Source organism: Misgurnus anguillicaudatus, unplaced genomic scaffold (genome assembly GCF_027580225.2).
Source record: "Misgurnus anguillicaudatus unplaced genomic scaffold, ASM2758022v2 HiC_scaffold_29, whole genome shotgun sequence".
NCBI lineage: Eukaryota > Metazoa > Chordata > Actinopteri > Cypriniformes > Cobitidae > Misgurnus > Misgurnus anguillicaudatus.
The window spans coordinates 8,526,917-8,547,753 of record NW_027395279.1 but is presented as its reverse complement, the minus strand read 5'-3'; the positions used below and the strand labels follow the sequence as shown (position 1 = coordinate 8,547,753).

At 34.8% G+C, this 20,837-nt stretch overlaps 2 protein-coding genes across 2 annotated transcripts in view; one reads left to right on the top strand and one right to left on the bottom strand.

Moving 5' to 3' along the window:
• LOC141362921 (tetratricopeptide repeat protein 39A) overlaps window positions 1-4,836 on the top strand; it is a 29,713-nt gene extending 24,877 nt beyond the window's left edge. Inside the window, exons 15-19 of the mRNA XM_073865200.1 lie at window positions 3,163-3,283; window positions 3,449-3,560; window positions 3,699-3,813; window positions 3,903-4,019; window positions 4,127-4,836. Coding sequence (XP_073721301.1) covers window positions 3,163-3,283; window positions 3,449-3,560; window positions 3,699-3,813; window positions 3,903-4,019; window positions 4,127-4,238 — 577 coding nt within the window. The 3' untranslated portion in view covers window positions 4,239-4,836. The remainder of the gene's footprint in view (window positions 1-3,162; window positions 3,284-3,448; window positions 3,561-3,698; window positions 3,814-3,902; window positions 4,020-4,126) is intronic.
• Window positions 4,837-4,845: 9 nt separating this feature from the next.
• On the bottom strand, window positions 4,846-6,567 carry LOC141362924 (large ribosomal subunit protein mL64-like). Its single transcript, XM_073865205.1, has 2 exons — window positions 6,156-6,567; window positions 4,846-5,304 (listed from the first exon to the last, which is right to left on the bottom strand). Exons 1-2 carry the CDS (start codon window positions 6,536-6,538, stop codon window positions 5,019-5,021), a joined length of 669 nt encoding a protein of 222 aa, XP_073721306.1. The 5' UTR covers window positions 6,539-6,567; the 3' UTR covers window positions 4,846-5,018.
• Window positions 6,568-20,837: the final 14,270 nt, after the last annotated feature.

Here is a 20,837-nt window from a genome sequence, read left to right as displayed (position 1 = left end):
CGGGTGAATATTGGACAGAACACAGCGCTGGGATAAAAATGACCAAATGCTTGGTTGTGGTTACCCAACCATGGGTTGTAATAACCTAGCAGTTTCGTTGAAACAACCCAGCATTGGGTAATTTTTATCCCAGTGGTGTGTTCAGTCCAATATTTACCCATATGTCAAAAAATATTTTCAAATATAATTTTAAATATATTTCAAAAATATACAAAAAATATATGTGCTGAAATATATTTTGAAATATGTTTACAAAAATGTATTTTCACCAATATATTTTTAGCAATTTTTTATATTTTGAAATCTAATTTAAAATATATATATTTTTAAACCCTTTATATTAACATTGCATTGATAGTAAACATAACAAGTTAAAGGAAATAATTTATTTTCAAATATAATTTTAAATATATTTCAAAAATATACAAAAATGGCCAAAAAATATATGTGCTGAAATTTATTTTGAAATATGTTTACAAAAATGCATTTTCACCAATATATTTTTAGCATTTTTTTATATTTTGAAATCTAATTTAAAAATATATATTTTTAAAGCATTTATATTAACATTGCATTGAAAGTAAACATAACAAGTTAAAGGAAATAATTTATTTTCAAATATATATGAAAAATATACAAAAAATGGCCAAAAAATACATGTGCTGAAATATATTTTGAAATATGTTTACGAAAATGTATTTTCACCAATATATTTTTAGCAATTTTTTATATTTTAAAATATATAAAGGAAATAATGTATTGTCAGATAAAATTTTAAATATATTTCAAAAATATATGTGCTAAATTATATTTTAAAATATGTTTACAATATATTTTTAGAATTTTTTTATATTTTGAAATATAATTAAAAAAAATATTTTAAAGCATTTCGAAAGTAAACATAGCAAGTTAAAGGTACAAATTTAATTAAAATTGCTCAGCTGCAAAAATATACTTATAGTTTTATATTTTATACTTTTTAAACTTTATACATTTTGTAAAACTTTTATATTTTGGTAAGGAAAAATATATTTTTTGCCGTATAGGTTGTGAAATTAGAAATGAATTTTTTGCCCCTTAATTACATTTTGAAATATTTGTTGATATATGAAGGTTAAAACTAAATATATTGTCAAATTCAAAAATATATTTAAATAAGTTTTACTTTCTACAAAATCTGTTTAACCCTTTAACTGCCACACCAAGAAAAAGGCATTTGAAAAATTTTTTGTTTGCATTTCTTATCTCCTTATGTCACCACTTAACACAATCAATGTATTTTTTTTCAACACATCCCATAATTTTTTAAAAATCGGCCTCTACCAAACGGTTGATATGTCACTTAAAGGAATTCAAACACATACTATGGAAATTAGAAAATATGAACTATAATACTAATTTTTTACAAACATAATCCAAATAAAATGGTTTTGTATATAAAATCTTCTTTATTTATTGAAGTATCACATATTAAAGTATATCAGGTTTTCATTTTAACGCAGGAAATGACATGTTTTCATGTTTTTTGCAATAAAAATGACCAAAATTAACAAAAATAAGGATATTCTGCATTTAAAACCTAAAATAAAAGAAGGCCAAAGATAGTAATACAATGGCATATTAGTATTTTATGATTTAAGAAACACACTGTCAAGTTTGGTAGTGCAAAATAATTTTTTTTTTGTCTTTTTTTAGATAAATTAAAGGGGTCACGGCATGAAAATCTGAGATTTTCCATGTTTAAGTGCTATGATTGGGTCCCCAGTGCTTCTATCAACCTAGCAAATGTGAGAAAGATCAACCCAGTAACTTAGTTTTGGTAAACCATTCTCTGTAAGCATGTGAAAAAACAGGTAATTGAAATGTGGCTCCCCTTGTGATGTCAGAAGGAGCCCTTATTATAATAATACCACCCCTTAATTTGCACTTTTCAACCACAGCACTGCCATTTCCAGTGTTTTAATCCAGAGAGGGAGAGACAGAGAAAATAATTCACAGCACAACTAAGTTTCAATTTCAATAAACCACCATTATTGTGATCGGTGTTTGCATTTCATCCGCTCATTTGCATTTTAAAGGACACACCCAAAACTGCACATTTTTGCACACACCTACAAAGTGGCAATTTTAACATGCTATAATAAATTATTTATATAATATTTTGAGCTAAAACATCACATATGTGCTCTGGGGACACCAAAGATTTATTTGACATCTTAAAAAAGTTTTGTGACATGGCCCCTTTAACATTTATTTGTAAGCCAACATTGCAAACAATCCTTCAAACAATTTAAAACATCATTTAAGAAGTAATTATTGATTAATTAATGAGTAATTATGATTTCCATACATTAATTATATGAATTCATTATAGTTATTTCAAAAAAATGTCCAGAAGTGGCAAAAATACATACTTAAGAAATGATCTCAATATATTAAATAAGAAATAACAATAGCTGTGTCATATTCATAGCTGTGAATGATCAGAAATGTATATTTCATAGCAAATAGTACACTCTGACTGCAGAAATGGATGATCTGAAAACATTACCCTAGCTTTTCTACTTTTACCATTAAGTGACAAATCAACCGTTTGGTTGAGCATGTTTTTGAAAAATTATTCAAAACATATGAAAGTTTTTTCATGGCACCAAGTAACATAATTTTGTAAAGTTAGGGCTCTTACAGTGTAATATGTCAAAAAAATATGGTTTCCTTGCAAAATTTCAACAAGAACAGTTCATATAACAGAAGTGATTTTTTTATTTCTAAAATCCACATAACAAGATGTGTTGTGACAAGTGCTGTTGATTGATACATTGATATCTAGTGGATTTTTTTGGCAAAACATATCTTACACAAATAGTAGAGATGGCTCAATCAGCTTGAGTTAAGTTAGGTACTCCTCTCAATAAAATATAGGGACTCAAAATGTGCTCAACCGTTTGGTTGAGCTGGCAGTTAAAGGGTTAAAAAAATTGCTGTATGAGACAACCCAGAGTTTTTTTAGACTGTATAGAGACATAAAAAATAAAATATTTGGAGAGGGGGGCACGAAGACTTAAATTGTGATAAACTGCTTTAGCTAATGGATTGAATTTGTAAATAAAGTTATCTCTGTCGTTCCTGTTCACTTCTTGTCTCTCTTTATCTGTCACTCAGACAGGTTCCTACATACAAACAGAAGATAGCAGGCAAGTCTCCACCAACAGAGAAGTTTGCCATTCGTAAAGCTCGACGTTATAAAGCCAGCAATCCAGCCAAACTGCCTGTTCCTGTGCTTGTAAGAATATCATATAAACATTTAATAAATTATTTTGTTAATCTGTCTGTCTTATTCATTTGTAACTGGATCAGGTGCTACTTATTTGGCGATTGTGTCCATTGTGAATCACTGTCTGAAAAAATCTTAACAAATGGAAAGTTTATTGTTTTTTGTATTATTTAGGAAATGATGTACATGTGGAACGGTTTCTCAATGATCATTAAACGCCCAGAGCTCACACAGGGCATGATGGAAACACTCTTGGATGCAGAGCGCACCCTAGAGACTTCCCCAGGTAATGCAACACTAATTCCATCTTCATCTAATAACAAACACTGTTAATATCAATGTGGTTATTTTATTGAGCATAGAAGTGTATAACAAACAACACAAAAATCTTAATGCACACAATGCTTTTCTTTTGTTAATGTAGAAAATGAGTACACGGTGGATGACAGGTGTGTAATCCTGCTTCTGAAAGGCGTGTGTTTAAAGAACCAGGGTCACATACAGGCCGCAGAGGAATGTTTTACCAAAGTTTACAGCAGGTCAGTGTTTCATGTTTGTTTTTTACACTATGGGATTTTTGTCTAAATGAAACAGATGGTATAAATTATATTTCGATGTGTCTCAACAGTGATAAGAAGATCAAGTTTGACCATTACCTGGTTCCCAATGCTCTGCTGGAGATAAGTCTGGTGTATATAGACACGGGACGAAAAGATCAAGCCATCAAGCTGCTGCAGAAAGCAAAGTGAGTACAAGCTGGCTCCAAAAACTACTAAAATATTGTGTTTCATTTAGATGTTATTAATTTAAAATGGGTTGTTAACTGTTCAATGTATTCTCTTCTCTTGTCAGGAATAACTACAAGGAATATTCAATGGAGTCTCGTACACAGTTCAGGGTCCACGCAGCCCTGACCAAACTGAAGGCTGACACAAGCGACCAGGATGAAATATCAGTATTGTGATGCTTCAGGGTAATGAATGCCCCCGTAAGGACCAGAGCCTAAAATATTGTGCTCACTTTACAGGGAGAAGTAGACCAAAGACATTTACATGCAGTGTATTGGCACTACTGCCCACAGCAGGGTTTGGGTGGTTTTAAAGGGAACACTAAAACTTCATTTTCCCTCATGAGGCCGATGTGCCACATTGATGTTAATTTTAGTCAAATAGCTATAGAAGACAAGATTAATAATAAATATAGCAAAAGTAAGCCAGGGCTTGGGCCCTTGTGTGTTAAAATGTAATAAAATGTAAATTTTATCAGAAATCAGTTTATTATTTCTGCACTTTTTTTGGTCAAGTTTGAACCCTGTACAGCTTTTATAAGCGGTAAGGAAAACTGACAAGTGTTTAATAACTATTTTTACAATTAATTTAAAGTCAACAAATTGATTATTGTAAGGATATGTGTGGAATTGAATACCGCTAATATTTATTTAAAGTTAAAGTATGTTTAAACATTAGGTTTGTGGCCATATTGGTATAAAAATCTTTATGCATTATTTATAAATTAAATTTTCTGTTGTAAAGCATATTAAAGTACATTCAGAAGTTCAATACAAACATTATAACTATAAATACTTTTATTCTGAATTTGTTTTTGACTGGCATGTTGATTTAGCAAAGTACAATGAAATGAAAAACTGCAGGATAATCCCAATTACATGTGTGTAAAAGAAAACAACGTCACAATATTGTACAGCAACACTGCATTGAAGTCCTTGTTGTTCTCACAGTGAGAATTATTGGCTGGATTCAGCTGATGTTGGGGTCAAGTCATCTTCTCTTTTCCTGCGTTTCAAAAGTTTCCTCTTCTTCTTCTCCTCTTTCTCTAGTTCAGCCACCATCTCTTTGAACTTGGAACTGCGGGGGTCCACGGCATAGCCGAATCGCTCTCTTGCCTCGGCCAGCAGTCTCTCTTTTTTCACCTTTTCCTCTTTCTGCTTTAGTTTGGTCTCCCGTTTCTGCTTCTTCCAGTCAGCGACCATTTTGGGCATCTTAGCCATGTTGGCGGCTATTGTCTTCTCTCTGGTCGAGAAAAGGGACAAGCATGTCAAAGGTGTTAAAAATATATAAAACCAATACTGATAGACAATTTGTGTTGCAAAAGAAGAACACAACTTATTTATTTCTCGCACCCATAAACTATTTGGGAGTTGAGCGCGTCTGTTCTCAATACTAAAAGAACTCAAAGACACCAAATCATGCATGATTCAAAGCCTTCAAGAGGATAAAATACTCTTGTTCGACTTCATATGGCGCCGCAAGAACCGACAGGCGCATGACGTCAAAGTACCGCGAGAGCGAGTCGAGAAATCATACGGAGACGTCTAATTTCAACTCGCTCTCGCGGTACTTTGATACCACACGTCGATCGCTCTGCGCAGGGCCGCATGAACGCAAACTGCCTCGCGACGTTAAATCTGGCGTGACATGCGCTGAGGTGGAAAGTTTAAATATCGCCAATCCACACTTGAGGGAAAATATTTTCAACTATGTGTTCAATTGGATGATAGCGCAGGATTAGTTAATGTTATAGTTCTTGTCATCGTTTTTTGGAGCAGCTTTAAAGATCCTCTCACGGATAAAGCAACTTGGTCATTTGAGGTAACTTAAAAGTTTGACCTGACAGACTTCAATAACTCAAATAACGTTACTCTTTTGACAGTTAACAATTGTTTTACTACACCAAACGTTATTATGGTTCTTTTGGCTAACTGATTATCATTTGTAATTTCATATTTTAACGTTACTACAAATATCAAAGGTAAACTATGGTTAGACAATGATATGCTACATTAGTAGTTACTATGGTTTTACTACAAATACCAATCATGAATGAAAGCTATTACGAACACATCAGGTGTCCTTTAATGTACCTCTGGATCCGTTTCTCCGTCTTCTCCTTCTCTCTGGCTGCGATGTTTTCCAGCATCACCTCCAGCGGTGGATGCCACTCTCTCTCTTCGGCGATCATCTCCTCCAGTTTGGCGTGAGACGGCCAGAGTTTGGCCGGGTTCACTCCAGAAGACAGTCCGTATCGCCCGAACAGTTTGCGATCATACTTGTCCGTCTTCTGCCAGTCGGGTGTCTTCTCGCTGCTTTTATCAGGTATGTACGGATTCTTGATATTCACCCAGAGCGGTCTAGGGTTATAATGCGCGACCTGTTGAACAACAGCCGGGAGAAAGTTTAATTTAGAGCTTAATTGAGTAATGTCAAATAGCAAAGCTGTCCTCCTGCACAGCAAGGAGGCCGCCATGTTTGATGACCCAAGGCGTCACGTGGGCGAGTGCGAATGACGTCGGTACTAGGGTTCGCTCTGGAAGCACGCGCTCTGCTGGAAAGAGCGTGTAATTACTGGTATACATTTTCCTCAGAAATTGATGCATTTTTGAACATGGATGTTAAAATAACATGGTCAAAAGATCTTACATTTGATGCGTGATCTAGATGTACAGCTAAATGATTTACATTTTGCGTTAAAACTTTCATAATCCTAAAACGTTATGTTCGTTTTTTTAAGACTCAAATGAAAGACAGTGCAAGTTTTGCTATTAAAAATATTGAATGCAATTCCACAGCTGTAATAAACCAAATTCAAATAATAATAAAATTCTGATAAAGAGTGTTATACATAATTGCATATACTATTTTATAAGTGGGTATACTTTTAATTTATGCCCCTTTCTTTAAGTAGAAGTGGCTATACGTATACTCTGCACTACACCACTGGTTATGCCCTTGTGTCAGAGTAAGAAAATCACAAAAATATTGCTCCACTTTCTGTTTTGGTTTCTATTATTATTTAATTATTATTATTCAATAATTTATTATTATTATTAATAATAATAATAATATCGTTATTATTATTCAATTATACATTATTATAATCATTATTATCATTTGTTATTATTCAATTATACATTATTATAAATATAAAAAAATCTATATAAATGACTGTTGATGTTAAATAAGGGTCATGACCCTTAACTGGTGTTACTGCTGTCAATTATATGTCATTCTTAATTGAAAATAGGGCTGCATAACAATTCATTGCGAATAATAGTTTGCAAAATAAAAGTTTTTATTTATATCATGTGTGTGTTTGTACTGTGTATAATAATTATGTATAAATAAAAATCTTATTATAATTATAATATATATAATTTTATATTTAAATATTTTAGATAAAAATATTTTATATATAACTTTAATGTACACATTAAAAAACTGTAAAATTGTTTAGAGCAGTGGTTCTCAACCTTTTATATTTTAAGCCCCCCCCCATTGCCACAACAATAATTGAAGGTCCCCTCACTCACAATTTTGAGTTGATAAAAATACTTATGCTTGACGTGACTAGACAGATGTATATTTGTTACAGAAATAACCAAGCCCCCAAAAATGTCTTGATTTGTGGTTGTTTTAGCTTATTTTAATGCTTGTTTTGTCTTGTTTTTAATAATTTTAAGTCATCGTGAGTCCCAGCGCCCTGGTCGAGAAATATAGACAATTCATATTCTTAAAAGAAGATAGATGGTAACAATAATACAATGATAGTAAAATCTTGTTAGAAATCTTAATATGTTAATATTTGTGTTTTTGTGTTATTGTAAATGAGCAAATATGCAGATAAAGCTGTTTAAATATTTATTACTTTAATTAGACTTGCTTAAATTTGAGTGTATAATAATCAAAACAAAAAGAAAATAAATACAACAAATTAAACAAAATATTTAATTATTATAGATAATAGAGCACATTAAGTTGATCATTTAGTGAGCTTGCATGTTGAAATGAAGTTTTATTAATTAATTAGCCTATGTAAATAAGAATGGATAAAAATCGTCTCAAAGCCAACTCAATACAGGCATACAAGTTAGTTATAAATTGCAGATAAAGACAGTTATTAAATACTGATTTCAATCATTGATTTGATGGACATTTAAATGTTTTGGTAATATTAGGTAAATCAGAAGATGTTAGGGTCAAGAGAAAGTTTAGCTGTATGAATCACAATCCACTTTTACAGACTATATCATTGTTGCCGTCCTCCCGTAATTTCCTGGTGAATGGATGAATGATCATGTTTGAACAGTCCTAAAGGGCTTTAGATTTTCCCTGAGGTTTTCCTAAACTAACAGTGCTGCATGAGGTCTTCTGTTCTTATTGATGGTTCATGCCAACTTTGGCGAGCAGATGAGCAGAAAACGCCGCTCTAAATGTCTGGAACGCAACATGGGAGGGTTGGATTATTAACCAGCAAACACTGTGAGAAAAAAAGTCCTTTGTTTTAAATCTCCGGCCCTCCCTCGCGATCAAAACTCCCTCCCCTCCTTCCGCAGCTCCTCTTTAGTTTTGATTCCTTTTCAAAAATGTATAGATGGAACAAACAAGCGGCTTTAGAAAGCGGCTCTCGGAGAGACAGATGTCTGAGCTTTTGTGCCTGATGAGCGCATCATTATAACTGGAAAGTTCCCATGCCGGGGGGTTGAGGGTTCGAGAGGGGTGTGCAGTGTGATCTGCGCACACAGGGCTTAATTTAGACACCAGTGATCCATGCCAACTAAGACGCTTTATAGACATGATCCTCCACGACCATCTGAGAAAATCACATATGTTGGCATTCATAGACAGAGACTTATATGTATACTCTACCAAAAGTTTAGGGTCATGTTTTTTTCATGAGCTTTAAAACTCTTGGATCGACATATAATTAAACGTTTTCTTATTCTTGTAGACAAAAATATAATTATTCTAACATATTGTTTTTTTGGAAAGCAATAAAAAGTGAATTTTTATTCAAAATAAATTATAGAAACATAATTTAGTTTATATTAGTCACAACTGAGATGCATGCAGTATATATGTACAATGTTATGTACATGGAGTGATGGGAAATGGCTTATGGCCAGTTTTTTTTTAACAAGGGGCTAAGGACAATGTGACCCTTTGGCATATGTACCCAGCAGTTGTTAAGACTCCTACTGTAGTAGAAATGAAAGATGAATTATATATGCACTGTGGATGGATGGAGTCTGTTCTCTTGTTTTGCTCTTGCGAGGCCATCCATATGGTCTTATGATTAAATATTTACATGCCAACCAACTCATGAGAAATTCATGGAGATGTTGCGTTATGGAATGGTTTTGTTCCTGGTCACTGAGATTTTACCCAAAATAACTGCAGTACAGATGTCCTGAACTCATTTCCGCGATGCCCATCGTCTGTTTGTCATGATATTAAAGCTCACAGGACAGCCTGCAGGTCTATAACATATGCTACATGTGATGGGATTTTGATGGTAATGATGCTCCTGTCCACTTAACATTTAATCATTTAGGAAATGCTTTTATCAAAAAGAAATGCGTATTTACGGTTGCTATATTAGAAGTAAGGGAATACACAAGCTTTCAATTTTAATTTCAAATATTGTCTACAAATTATCAAATTCATCTTTATATTACAATGGTTTCAGTTTCGCTTCTTACACCGCAAAAAATGATTTTCCAGATTAAGATGCTTTTTTTGACTCGACCTAAGAAAATAAGTCTAGTTATAGACCAAAAATATCAAATATAAGTGATTTTGTGCATAAAACAAGCAAACAAATCTGCCAATGGGGTAAGCAAAATATCTTGGAACATTTTTCTTAAACACCAAATTCAAGAAAATTTCAAGAAAAATGTGCTTACCCCATTGGCAGATTTTTTTGCTTTTTATGCACAAAATCACTTAAATTTGATAATTTTGGTCTTAAGACTTGTTTTCTTAGGTCGTTTTGCTCATCATGAAAAAGCATCTCAATTTAAGAACTTTTATATATTTTTACTGAAAACAAAAATACTAAGAATTTTTTTCTTGAAAATAATTTTTTTGCAGTGCACTGTAAAAAAATTCTGTAGAAATTACAGCATTACTAGCTGCCAGTAACTTACTGTAGTTTTTACATTAATGTTTATACTGGCAACAGTTTGTTCAAAGTTAAAAGGAAAATGTAACATTTTCAGTCTTAACCTTCTACAGTAAGTTACTGGCAATCAGCCGCATAATTGCAGTTAAATTTTACAGTGTTGTTTTAAGCACAAATTCACTTAAATTGTATTTTTTTTCTTAGGTCATTTTGCTCATTAAGAAAATGCATCTTGATTTAAGAATTTTTAGATATTTGTACTGAAAACAGCAATTTGTTAGCAACAACCCTATAAAAGACACTTTTATGCTTTATAAAACACATGGTGTGCGTATTACTGGTGTGTTTTATGTCGTAGAATAAAATGTGAAAATATCTTGGGCTCGTCTTAACCCAAGATCTTATTAAAGGCGTTTAACCATAACCCCATTCAAAAACCCAATGACTTCGGGACGATGGAACCTTAAGTGGTAAAATGCTAACTCGTTTCCGGGTTTTTCCTACAAAAATATGTCATCCCTGCAGCACATATTGTCTTTTTATTATAGCTTTCACTGTAAACAATTTGTTATTGTTAAGTTCAATGTTGAAAAACTAAATAAAATAAAAATAAAATAAAATTTTTGCTTGCTTAAAGCACAAATTCACTTAAATTTTATGTTTTTGCTTAACAAGAAAATCTTAATTTAAGAATTTTTTGATATTTTCACCGAAAAAAAGGACAAAAACAAAGTCATTTTTTGCTGTGTACACGAGATTTGACTAGATTTGTTGGAGGCTTTAAGCGGCATTACGCATGAAGATCTCAAAAACAACGCAACATGAGAACAATTCAACAGACATTCATCCACACAGTATTTCCTTATCAATGAACATGTTTTTAAATGTGTTTTATAAAGTTTGAAAGAGCTGTCAGAAGCTTGGTGGTAATGACGTTGATGTCGAGAGACCGTGGTGTAGTTCGCCTGTAGCCTGAAGGGTTCAAAGCTGGGTGCCGCGGACAGGCTGCACCTGTCGGCGCCACCTATCGGTGCCGGTGTGTGTATACTCATAGAAAACAATGTGTTCGTTTTTTTAGAACGGCGCAGCGCTGAGCTGCGTGTTCGGTGTGCAACCTCCTTAAAGCCTCGTTCAGACCACCAGCGACTTTGGCCCTGTCCCAAATGGCGCACTTCATGTGGACTTTCGGTCTCGTGGCCTTAAATTGCGCGTGCTCGCTTAGTCCACGAGTCCGTAGGGTGTCCCATCCGTCATTTTTACGCTTTGAAGTGTGCTCATCAGCGCCTCCTTTGCCCCCTTGATGCGGTTTTCAGCGAAGCCCGCACTGCAGCAGGCTTCGCGCACTTTACCAACCTAGAAGTCCTTGCGAAAGAGCAATCAGACCAATCAGACGACGGAAGGGAGGAGCTCACACTGACGGGCAACTTCTCTACCTATATCCGGTGTGACGCTCGAGTCTGTCCCAAAATATGACTCCGTTGCACCCACGTGGACTCGCATTAAGGGTCCCTAAAGTCTGGACTACGTGATGTCATCAAAGTGTGGACCACAAGTCCGGAGTGTGCCATTTGGGACAGGACCTTTCTCGCTGTGTGTCGCCCGTCACTTTCAATGAGGCTGTTTACACTTGGCATTAACATGTGTTTTCGTCGATCGGATCACAAGTGGACGACGTTAATGCCAGGTGTAAACGGTGTTCAAAACGTTTTGAGCTCGTCCACTTTCGACCACTTTCAACTACATCCAGAGGTGGTCGAAACCACTTTCGATCGGATCGCTTTGGAGTTGCGGAACGCACATGTGGTTGAATGCGTTCAAACAGCCACACGCGACCGCCTTCTCTCCGCCCATTTATCTAATCTGAGGTATTAAACACAAGTTTAACGTCTTTTTTGACTTCTGCCGTGAACATTCGGTGAACAGCGCTATTTTTAGCCTTTCATTGATAAAACTAAGCGGCTGAACTCCGTAGTTTTGTTTTGAAAGCGTGTGAAAGTTGCGCGATCCTATTTCATCAATTGCGCTGAAAATTCAAAGAAAGCTCTTACATACTCATGTACAAAACACTGTGAAGCATGTTTACTTGCTAAACAAGCAGTGCACTCCGACATAATATTAGTTTGCGTCCATATAAACTCATAATTACTCCCGCTCGGGTTTGAATGACAGCAAAGAGACTCGCCCACCGTCTCACAGACCACCCCCTCATAGTATTCAGCACAGAAGCGGTCGAAAGTGGACAAAAGAGACGGATTTAAATACCAGGTGTAAACGTAATGTGTCTCTCTCGTCCACTTGTGATCCGATCGATGAAAACACATCTTAATACCAAGTGTAAACAGCCCCAATGAGGCGTTTTTAAATCTGGTTGACTAGCAATAGCAGAGCGACGCAAACTCATTCATTTCAATGGAAGCTTGGCGACTTCTGGCGACACAAGCGAAAGTGACCGTTGGGTGTGTCCAGCGCCGTGAGAAAGTTAATAAAAGTTTATCTTTATGCAAATGAAAAGCGATTATCGGGAGCGACTACCAATGGGAGCGACGCAGTGGACTTCACGTCATCCTTCTTTCATCAGGTACAGAAGTGGACGGTACTCATTTGTTTATGACAACAAGATTTAAAAACGCTTCATTGAAAGAAACGAGCGTCACACAGCGGAAAAGTCGCTGCTGGTCTGAACGAGGGGTAAGGTTAATTTTTAAACTCATTTACACTTAAATAAATAAAAGTTGTGTTCATCTGTGAAGATTATCTTGTTGGACAAAACGTGTAAGCATCATAAACTTTTTTTTGTTAAATACAGAGCTTATTTTTATGATAATCCAAAAGTCTATGGGAAAAATGAATGAGCTTTTTTGGCGAGGAAACCAGTGTCCCGCTAAACCTCCGGGATGGCCTACAAAAATGTGTCACTCTATGAGAATAAATTAAACATGAGGTCAGGCTAATTTCTTGCGTTTTGCTATATCTACACTAACATTTAACAACTAGCGCTCAACTAAAATGTTATTTTTGCAATGTTATAGTGATCATATATAATTATTTCTCAGTCTCTTTATTAAAATACATCCAGAAAATACAGTAAATGTGTATGTAGTATTAAAAACTGTATACAAGTATAAGCTGAAGTGTCAAGTATTTAAACTTCCCTTCCACTTGAGCAATAGCAGGCAGCTGTAGGATCTCTTAAACCTAAATGAAATTAAATCCTAATTTCTAATTCTAATTCTAATCGAATGACTTCAGTCTCCTCAAAAAAGCTCAAGATGTGTTTCATGCCAAGAGAGGTCACTAAATACTGACTGATAAAGATATTTGAAGAAGACGACGACGACATTTAGTTCTGAAAATTGTTTTGTTTTTAATTTTGTGTATCTTTCCTGTATTTTCTGTTTGTATCTTAATAAAAGATTGAGAAATAAATATGGAAAAACATTAAAACTTTGCTAAAACAGCAAATTGGTGATGGTGGCCTAAAACTTTTTCACAGTACTGTATTATGCAAGTTTAGTGTAACTGTGTTTTTATTCATCAGGACGATCTAAAAGTCTCCATGTCATTGTTTAAATGCTTCCCCTTCACTAAACTTCAGTCTGGAACGAACCCAAGTGAGAAATACATGTGAAAGCACCTCAGGAGGGGAGCGCGTTCAGCGGGGAGCATTTCAATAATGGATGTACCACATCGAGCTCCCGTTAATAATGTGTTTCTGTCGCAGCGGGAGACGGAAAACCACGTTTTAAAAGTGGAAGGAAAATGAGAGAATAATGGATCGAAAAGTTTGAGAAACTTAGTCATAAGTCAAACATTTCGATTTTGGCTCCTCCTCAAACCTTTTCATGTCTAATGGCTTTCTCTAACGGCCAAAAAAACAAACAAGCGTTTTGTTTTGAAAGCACAGATTATACAGCAGCCTGTTAACCCTTGAACCTCATCACTTAAGCTGCTATTATCATAACTGTAATTTAAAATGACAGTGTTTTAATAGACGCAATGATAGATTGGAGCAACGATCCGTAGAGGAGGAAATGTTTGACTTTTTTGTCATGTGTTCCTTTGCGATCGTTTTATAAACAAGATTTAAAGGAATGTTTCGGGTTCAAAACAAGTTAAGATCATTTGTGGGTTTTCTCTGACAATAATTATGATTATGATTCACAGAAAAATTAAAATTCTGTCTTTTACTCACCATCAAGTTGTTCCAAACTTGTATGAATTTCTTTGTTCTGCTAAACACAAAGAAAGTCATTTTAAAGAATGTTAATAACCATACAGATCACAATTTACATCCATATTATTATTTTTCCTACTATGCAAGTCAATGGTGCCCCAAATCTGTTACAAACATTCTTCAAAATATCTTCATTTGGGCTCAGCAGAACAAAGAAATTAATACAGGTTTTAAACGTCTTGAGGGTGAGTAAATAATGACAGAATTTTCGTTTTTGGATGAACTATCCCTTTAACAGTAAAGCACTTAGACTGGACGTCTATGGGGCAAGGCATTTTGGAGGGTTTAATTTAATTTAATTTAATCGAAATTAAATTTCCTCAGTTCCCAGTTTTCCATCTTCTGTAACTCTTAACCTCGAGTCATGTCTGCACTTCCAGTCTTTTCGCTCTGAGAGCAGATGTGTTTTGTAAAGTACCGTCTGTGTATAAGAGCTTTGACATTTGTTTCATGCTCTGTCCCAATCTCTTGTGTCTTTTATGCATTGATGACCCATCAGAGCCCATCATCCAATCAGAAGCCGAGCCCTTCTGCCGACTCTTTGAAAACGAATGCAGTGCCAAAGGCGAAAATGCAGCAAATGGTCAATTAATTCAAATGTCAGCTTTATATGAAAATAAATACATGTCCTCTTTATACATAACCTCTTGACTATTGAAATGCACAGTGTTAACATTTCCAAAACTGATGCATTGAAATAGACATTTATTATACCCTATAACTGACATTATTAATAATATTTTGTCTGTTTCAGGCAGCATTTACAATATATTTCCTATCTAGAAAGAAACAAACCTGCAACCCACAATTAAATGTTAAACAGGACATATCATAAAAAAATTGACTTTTTTCCAAGTGCTAGTATTGGGTCCCCAGTGCTTCTATTAACCTAGAAAATGTGAAAAAGATCAACCCAGTAACTTCGTTTTGGTAAACCATTCTCTGCATGCATGTGAAAAAATAGGTCATTGAAATTTGGCTCCCCTTGTGATGTCAGAAAGGGATAATAGCGCCCCTTAGTCTGCGCTATCCAACCACGGCACTGCCATTTAGTCTAGAGATAAACTTTTAAAGGACACACCCAAAAACGGCACATTTTTGCTTACACCTACAAAGTGGCAATTTAACATGTTATAATAAATTGTCTTAATGATATTCTGAGCTAAAACTTCACATACATACTCTGGGGACACCAAATATTTATTTGAAATCTTTAAAAAGTCTTGTGAAATGTCCCCTTTAACAACCAAAGGTGTTCCTGTAGCTCATTTGGTCGAGCATTGCTTAATTAATGCAAAGGTCATTGGTTTGAACCACAGAGAACACACATACTGATACCATTAATGCACTGTAAATTGCTTTGGATAATAGCGTCTGCAAAATGCGTAAATGTAAACGACTACATGGGTAATTTTCACAACGCAGGGATATATCGGCACAAACATGGCAAACTGTTTTTGTTGATTTCTTTGTATCAATAAATACACAAACGAAATGCACTTTTGGAAAGATCTTAAGAGATCCCTAAAGCACCATGATAGCTGACTCATCACACATACGCCGTCCCATTCATTGCTGATGGGTTTTGTAGACTGGCAGAGGGGTGCAGGTGGCACAGGATCGGAGCAGACACCGTCCCGACTCTCTCGTGCCCACGCCAGTGCCATCTGTCATTACCAAGAACATCTGCAAATCCAAGGTGCCCTTGGTGCCCGGTGCCACCATTCCCTCTTCAGATCTCTGCTAAGGGACGGGTTGGTGAGAACCTTCTCCCAGAACGCTAATCACATCTTTATCACTAATCATCGCGGTGTCCGTATGGTTCTCGCTCTGCTGTGCCACAGTTGTTTGTCGTCTTTCTTCTCGGATCAGCCGAATTCGCGCTTAATGGGATGGTTTACCCTCAAAATTTAAATGCTGTCATCATTTACTCACTCTCATGTTGTTACAAACCTGTATACATTTCTTTGTTTTGATGAACACGAAGGAAGATATTTTGAGGAACGTTTGTAACCGAACCTATTATGAGCCCACACTGCAAAAAATGATTTTCAAGAAAAAAATCTTAGTATTTTTGTCTTGTTTTTAGTAAAAATATCTAAAAATTCTATAATTAAGATGCTTTTTCTTGATGAGCAAAACAACCCAAGAAAATAAATCTAGTTTTTAGACCAAAAATATCAAATTTAAGTGATTTTATGCATAAAACAAGCAAAAAAAAAAAAAAAATAATTGCCAATGGGGTAAGCAAATTTATATTGTATTTTTCTTGAATTTTAAGAAGTTTAAGAAAAATATTCAGGATTTGTTTTGCTTACCCCTTGGCAGATTTTGCTTGTTTTACCCACAAAATCACCTAAATTTGATATTTTTGGTCTAAAAACTAGACTTATTTTCTTGGGTCGTTTTGCTCATCAAGAAAAAGCATCTTAATTTAAGAATTGTTAAATATTTCAAATGAAAACATACAAATAAGCTTTAGCTATACTGCAAAAAATGATTTTCAAGAAAAAAGATTCTTAGTATTTTTGTCTTGTTTTCGGTAAATATATCTAAAAAATTCTTAAATTAAGATGATTTTTCTTGATGAGCAAAACGACCCAAGAAAATAAGTCTAGTTTTAAGACCAAAAATGTCAAATTTAAGTGATTTTGTGCATAAAACAAGCAACAAAAAAAATCTGCCAATGGGGTACGCAAGTTTTACTTAAATATTTCTTGTATTTATTTAAAAAAAATGTTTTTTTTTTTGCTTACTCCATTGGCAGATTTTTTGCTTGTTTTATGCACAAAATCACTTAAATTTGATATTTCTGCTCTATAAACTAGACTTATTTTCTTGGGTCGTTTTGCTCATGAAGAAAAAACATCTTAATTTAAACAAAACAAAACAAAAATACAAAAAATAAGAGATTTTTTTTCTTGAAAATAATTTTTTGCAGTGCAATGTGCATTCACTTCCATAGTAGAAAAAAATACAATGGAAGTGAATAGGAGCTAATGAACGGGTTGGTCACAAACATTCCTCAAAATATCTTCATTTTTGGGTGAACTATCCCTTTAAATTTTTATTTATCCATTTCTAAAGATATTACTGCATTTTAATGAATAATATAGCCTATTGAGAATCACTAAAGGTTATACATTTATTAATTGAACAATTGAAAGTTGATTTGTAAAATTTGTGTTCGACTCAGATTTTTTGTAAAGACATTGCATTCTTCACATATGCAAAAAATAATTCAAACTGTGTTATTTCATGCATTTTTATAAACTTAATTTTTCATTATTTCATTTTTTATTTTATTTTAAATTTTTATTAAAGTGTGAAAAACAAACAACAAAATTTACATTTGTGTTTGAAAGATGCTTTAATCCAAAGCAATTTATCCAGTGCATTTAAGCTATATATTTTTCCTGGGATTCGAACCCACAACAATTTTTGCTCTTCAAGCAGTGCTTTACCAATTGAGCTAGAGGACCACCCCGGGGACACAATTATTTAATTCTTGTATTTGTACAAATTCAAAACTTTTATGTGTGGATTTTAAAAGAAAAGTGGGCCACCTTAAGCATCAATTAAAATTCGGAAGAGCATTTGAAACATTCAGCAGAAAACAGTCCGGCCTGCTATTGAGGAAAGAAGTATAAAAGGGTGAGAAGAAGAAAAACGCTTCTGTTTTGTTGGCTAATAGCAGACTAGAGAAAGTAGGCCTGCAAAAAAAATCAGCGCTCTTTAAAAGCAAAGAACAAACAAACGCAAACTACTGCCACCGAGAGCTCAACACACTGCGCCAAAATTGTTTGGCACTCGTGGTTTTTAAAAGGAACACCTGCGACGCTGCAGTCAGTCCTTCACTCTCTCCCGAAACCCCGCTGGTCAGCGCTGCTCAATTTGGCATCTGATCTTTTGGCCCACGCCGTCGGACGCAAAGAAGAAAGGAAATCGCTCAAGACGTAACACGGCGTTTCTGCGGTGATAAAAGATTCAGTTCCCCCCCGCACAATTTGTCACCTGCGTGTTTGTTTTCCCTCCCCGAGTCGAGAGCCCACCTTAATCCAAATGAGCTCATTAGCTGGCAGCGCTCGCGGCGCAGGTTCGAGTAATGAGGCCCATAAACGCGGGCGCCATCCACTAAATGAGGCCTGTCATCTCACGTTAGCCGAGTTTGCATAAAACACCGGCTCATTTAAATGAAAACATTTTCATTCGAAACTTTGCCCGGAAAATCGTTGTTTTGAGGAAAAATATTTTGGGCTTCGGACTGAACTCACGGCTTTGGAATGTGTAGGGTTGGCTGTTTTACGTTTATTCCCAGGAAGAAAGTAGAAGTTGATTTCTTTCTTTCTTTTTTTTCGGTGGACTATTGAGTCTGTTGGATACAGTTCAAAGCAAAGGTATGGAACATAAAGTTCAGGTCTTCTCGGTTTACAATATTTGGGTTGAGGTCCCACGGCACCGTGAAGCTCGCTGGCAAAAGCGCGACACACGTGGGTCCATAGGTGATTTATGGCTCGCTTTCCTCGCATGGTGGGCTGACAGCCCAAAGTTCATTTCAGGACAGCCTAGATACTAACCCCAGGAAAACCTTTAGACGAAGGCCCGAAAATTGTGTTAAGCAGTTGGCTCTTCATATATCTGGTGCTTTTATTCTTTCCGTGTTATGTTTAAAATAACAGATTCAGGGAGAGATTAAACTTCAAAACTGTATTGAAATGGGATTACGACTCTGATCTGCAGATTCCTTCAATAAACAAATGTGCTTTCAGATGAATAAGTCATAGCAAAGTTATTATATTCTTTCCTCTTTAGATTTTTTTTTGCTGATGTTTAGCATAGCAAATTTAGGTTTATTACCGTCCAAATTTTTAAGTAAAAACAATTTTTTAGTTGCTATGCGGTTGCTAGGGTGTTCTGTGCAGTTTTGTGCTAAGCTGTGGTTGTTCAGGAGGCACTATCAGAAAAAGGTACAAAAGCTGTTCCTGGGACAGTACCATATAAATAGGTCCTAATACATACCTTTGTGGTACACCCTTTAGGTACAAAGTTGTACATTTTAAAAGAGTAACGCCCCACTGTTTTCTAGGAGTGTAGGGCATTGCTAGGTGCATTCTCCCTTTTAAGCCAGGTCTGAAAGGCCAATACCAATATATGATATTAAAATCTATATGATGTTATAGGTGTTACATACATCCTTAAATGTAATTATATTTGGGGCGGTTTCCAAGACAGGGTTTAAAGGGATAGTTCACTGAAAAATAAACAATGTCATCATTTACTCACCCTCAAGTTGTACCAAACCTGTAAAAATGTCTTTGTTTTGCTGAACACAAATGAAGATATTTTAAAAATAGTAATAACCAAACAGATCTGGGGCACCATTCACTTAAATAGTATTATCTTTTTCTACACTACCCTATCTCACGGAAAGTCGTGTTATCGTCACAAAATATTTAATTTATTTGTGTTCATGGACACAAATGTTTTTCGGGCCACTGAGCACGAATGTCTTTTTTGTGTCACTCGGCACAAACTTCTATAAATAGTTTTTTGTGTCCGTGGCATGACTACTTTTTCGTGTGACTTTATGTATTGTTTTCTTATTGTTTATTTCATATTTTTAAATCATTGTCGCTTGGGGTTAGATTTGGGGTTTGAGTTGTGGTGTAATTTTATGTATTGGTTTCTACATGTTTTTCTTCCGCTTTTAAAACTATTCTCGCTTGGGTTTGGGGTTAGAGTTGGGGTTTGGGTTAGGATGTTTGAAATGTAACAAAGTGGTTATAACCCCAAGCAACAATGGTAAAAAAAATAGGAGAAAACAATACATAAAATGACACGAAAAAGACATTTGTGTTAATTGGCACAAAAAACAGCGGAAAATTATGTCATGAACAGTGTTGGGGTAACGCATTACAAGTACATTACGTAATAATATTACTTTTCTGAAGCAACGAGTAAAGTAACGCATTACTTTATAAATGTACACATTAATATTTGAGTTACTTTTTCAAAAAAGTAAGGCAAGTTACTTTTTTAGTTTAATTAATTCTACTACTAATTATAATTTAATTAGTTTAACATAATTCAAAAAAATTATGTACTGAATTAAACTAAACGTAGTCACATTATGCACTCTATGCGTACACGCTTGTGTGGGAAACTGGAAACCGTTTGAGTCAGAAACTGAGATGGCAGGCCAGGGCTCAACATTTTTGTGTTGAAATATGCAATTTCTGAATGCAGAACTTTTCAGTCATAAAAAACACCTGCAAGGCCTGAAAGAGATCAAGCTTCAGCCAAGAAAAAGTAACGCAAAAGTAACTAAAAAGTAACGTAAGGATTACTTTCCATAAAAAGTAACTAAGTAACGTAATTAGTTACTTTTTTTGGGAGTAACTTAATATTGTA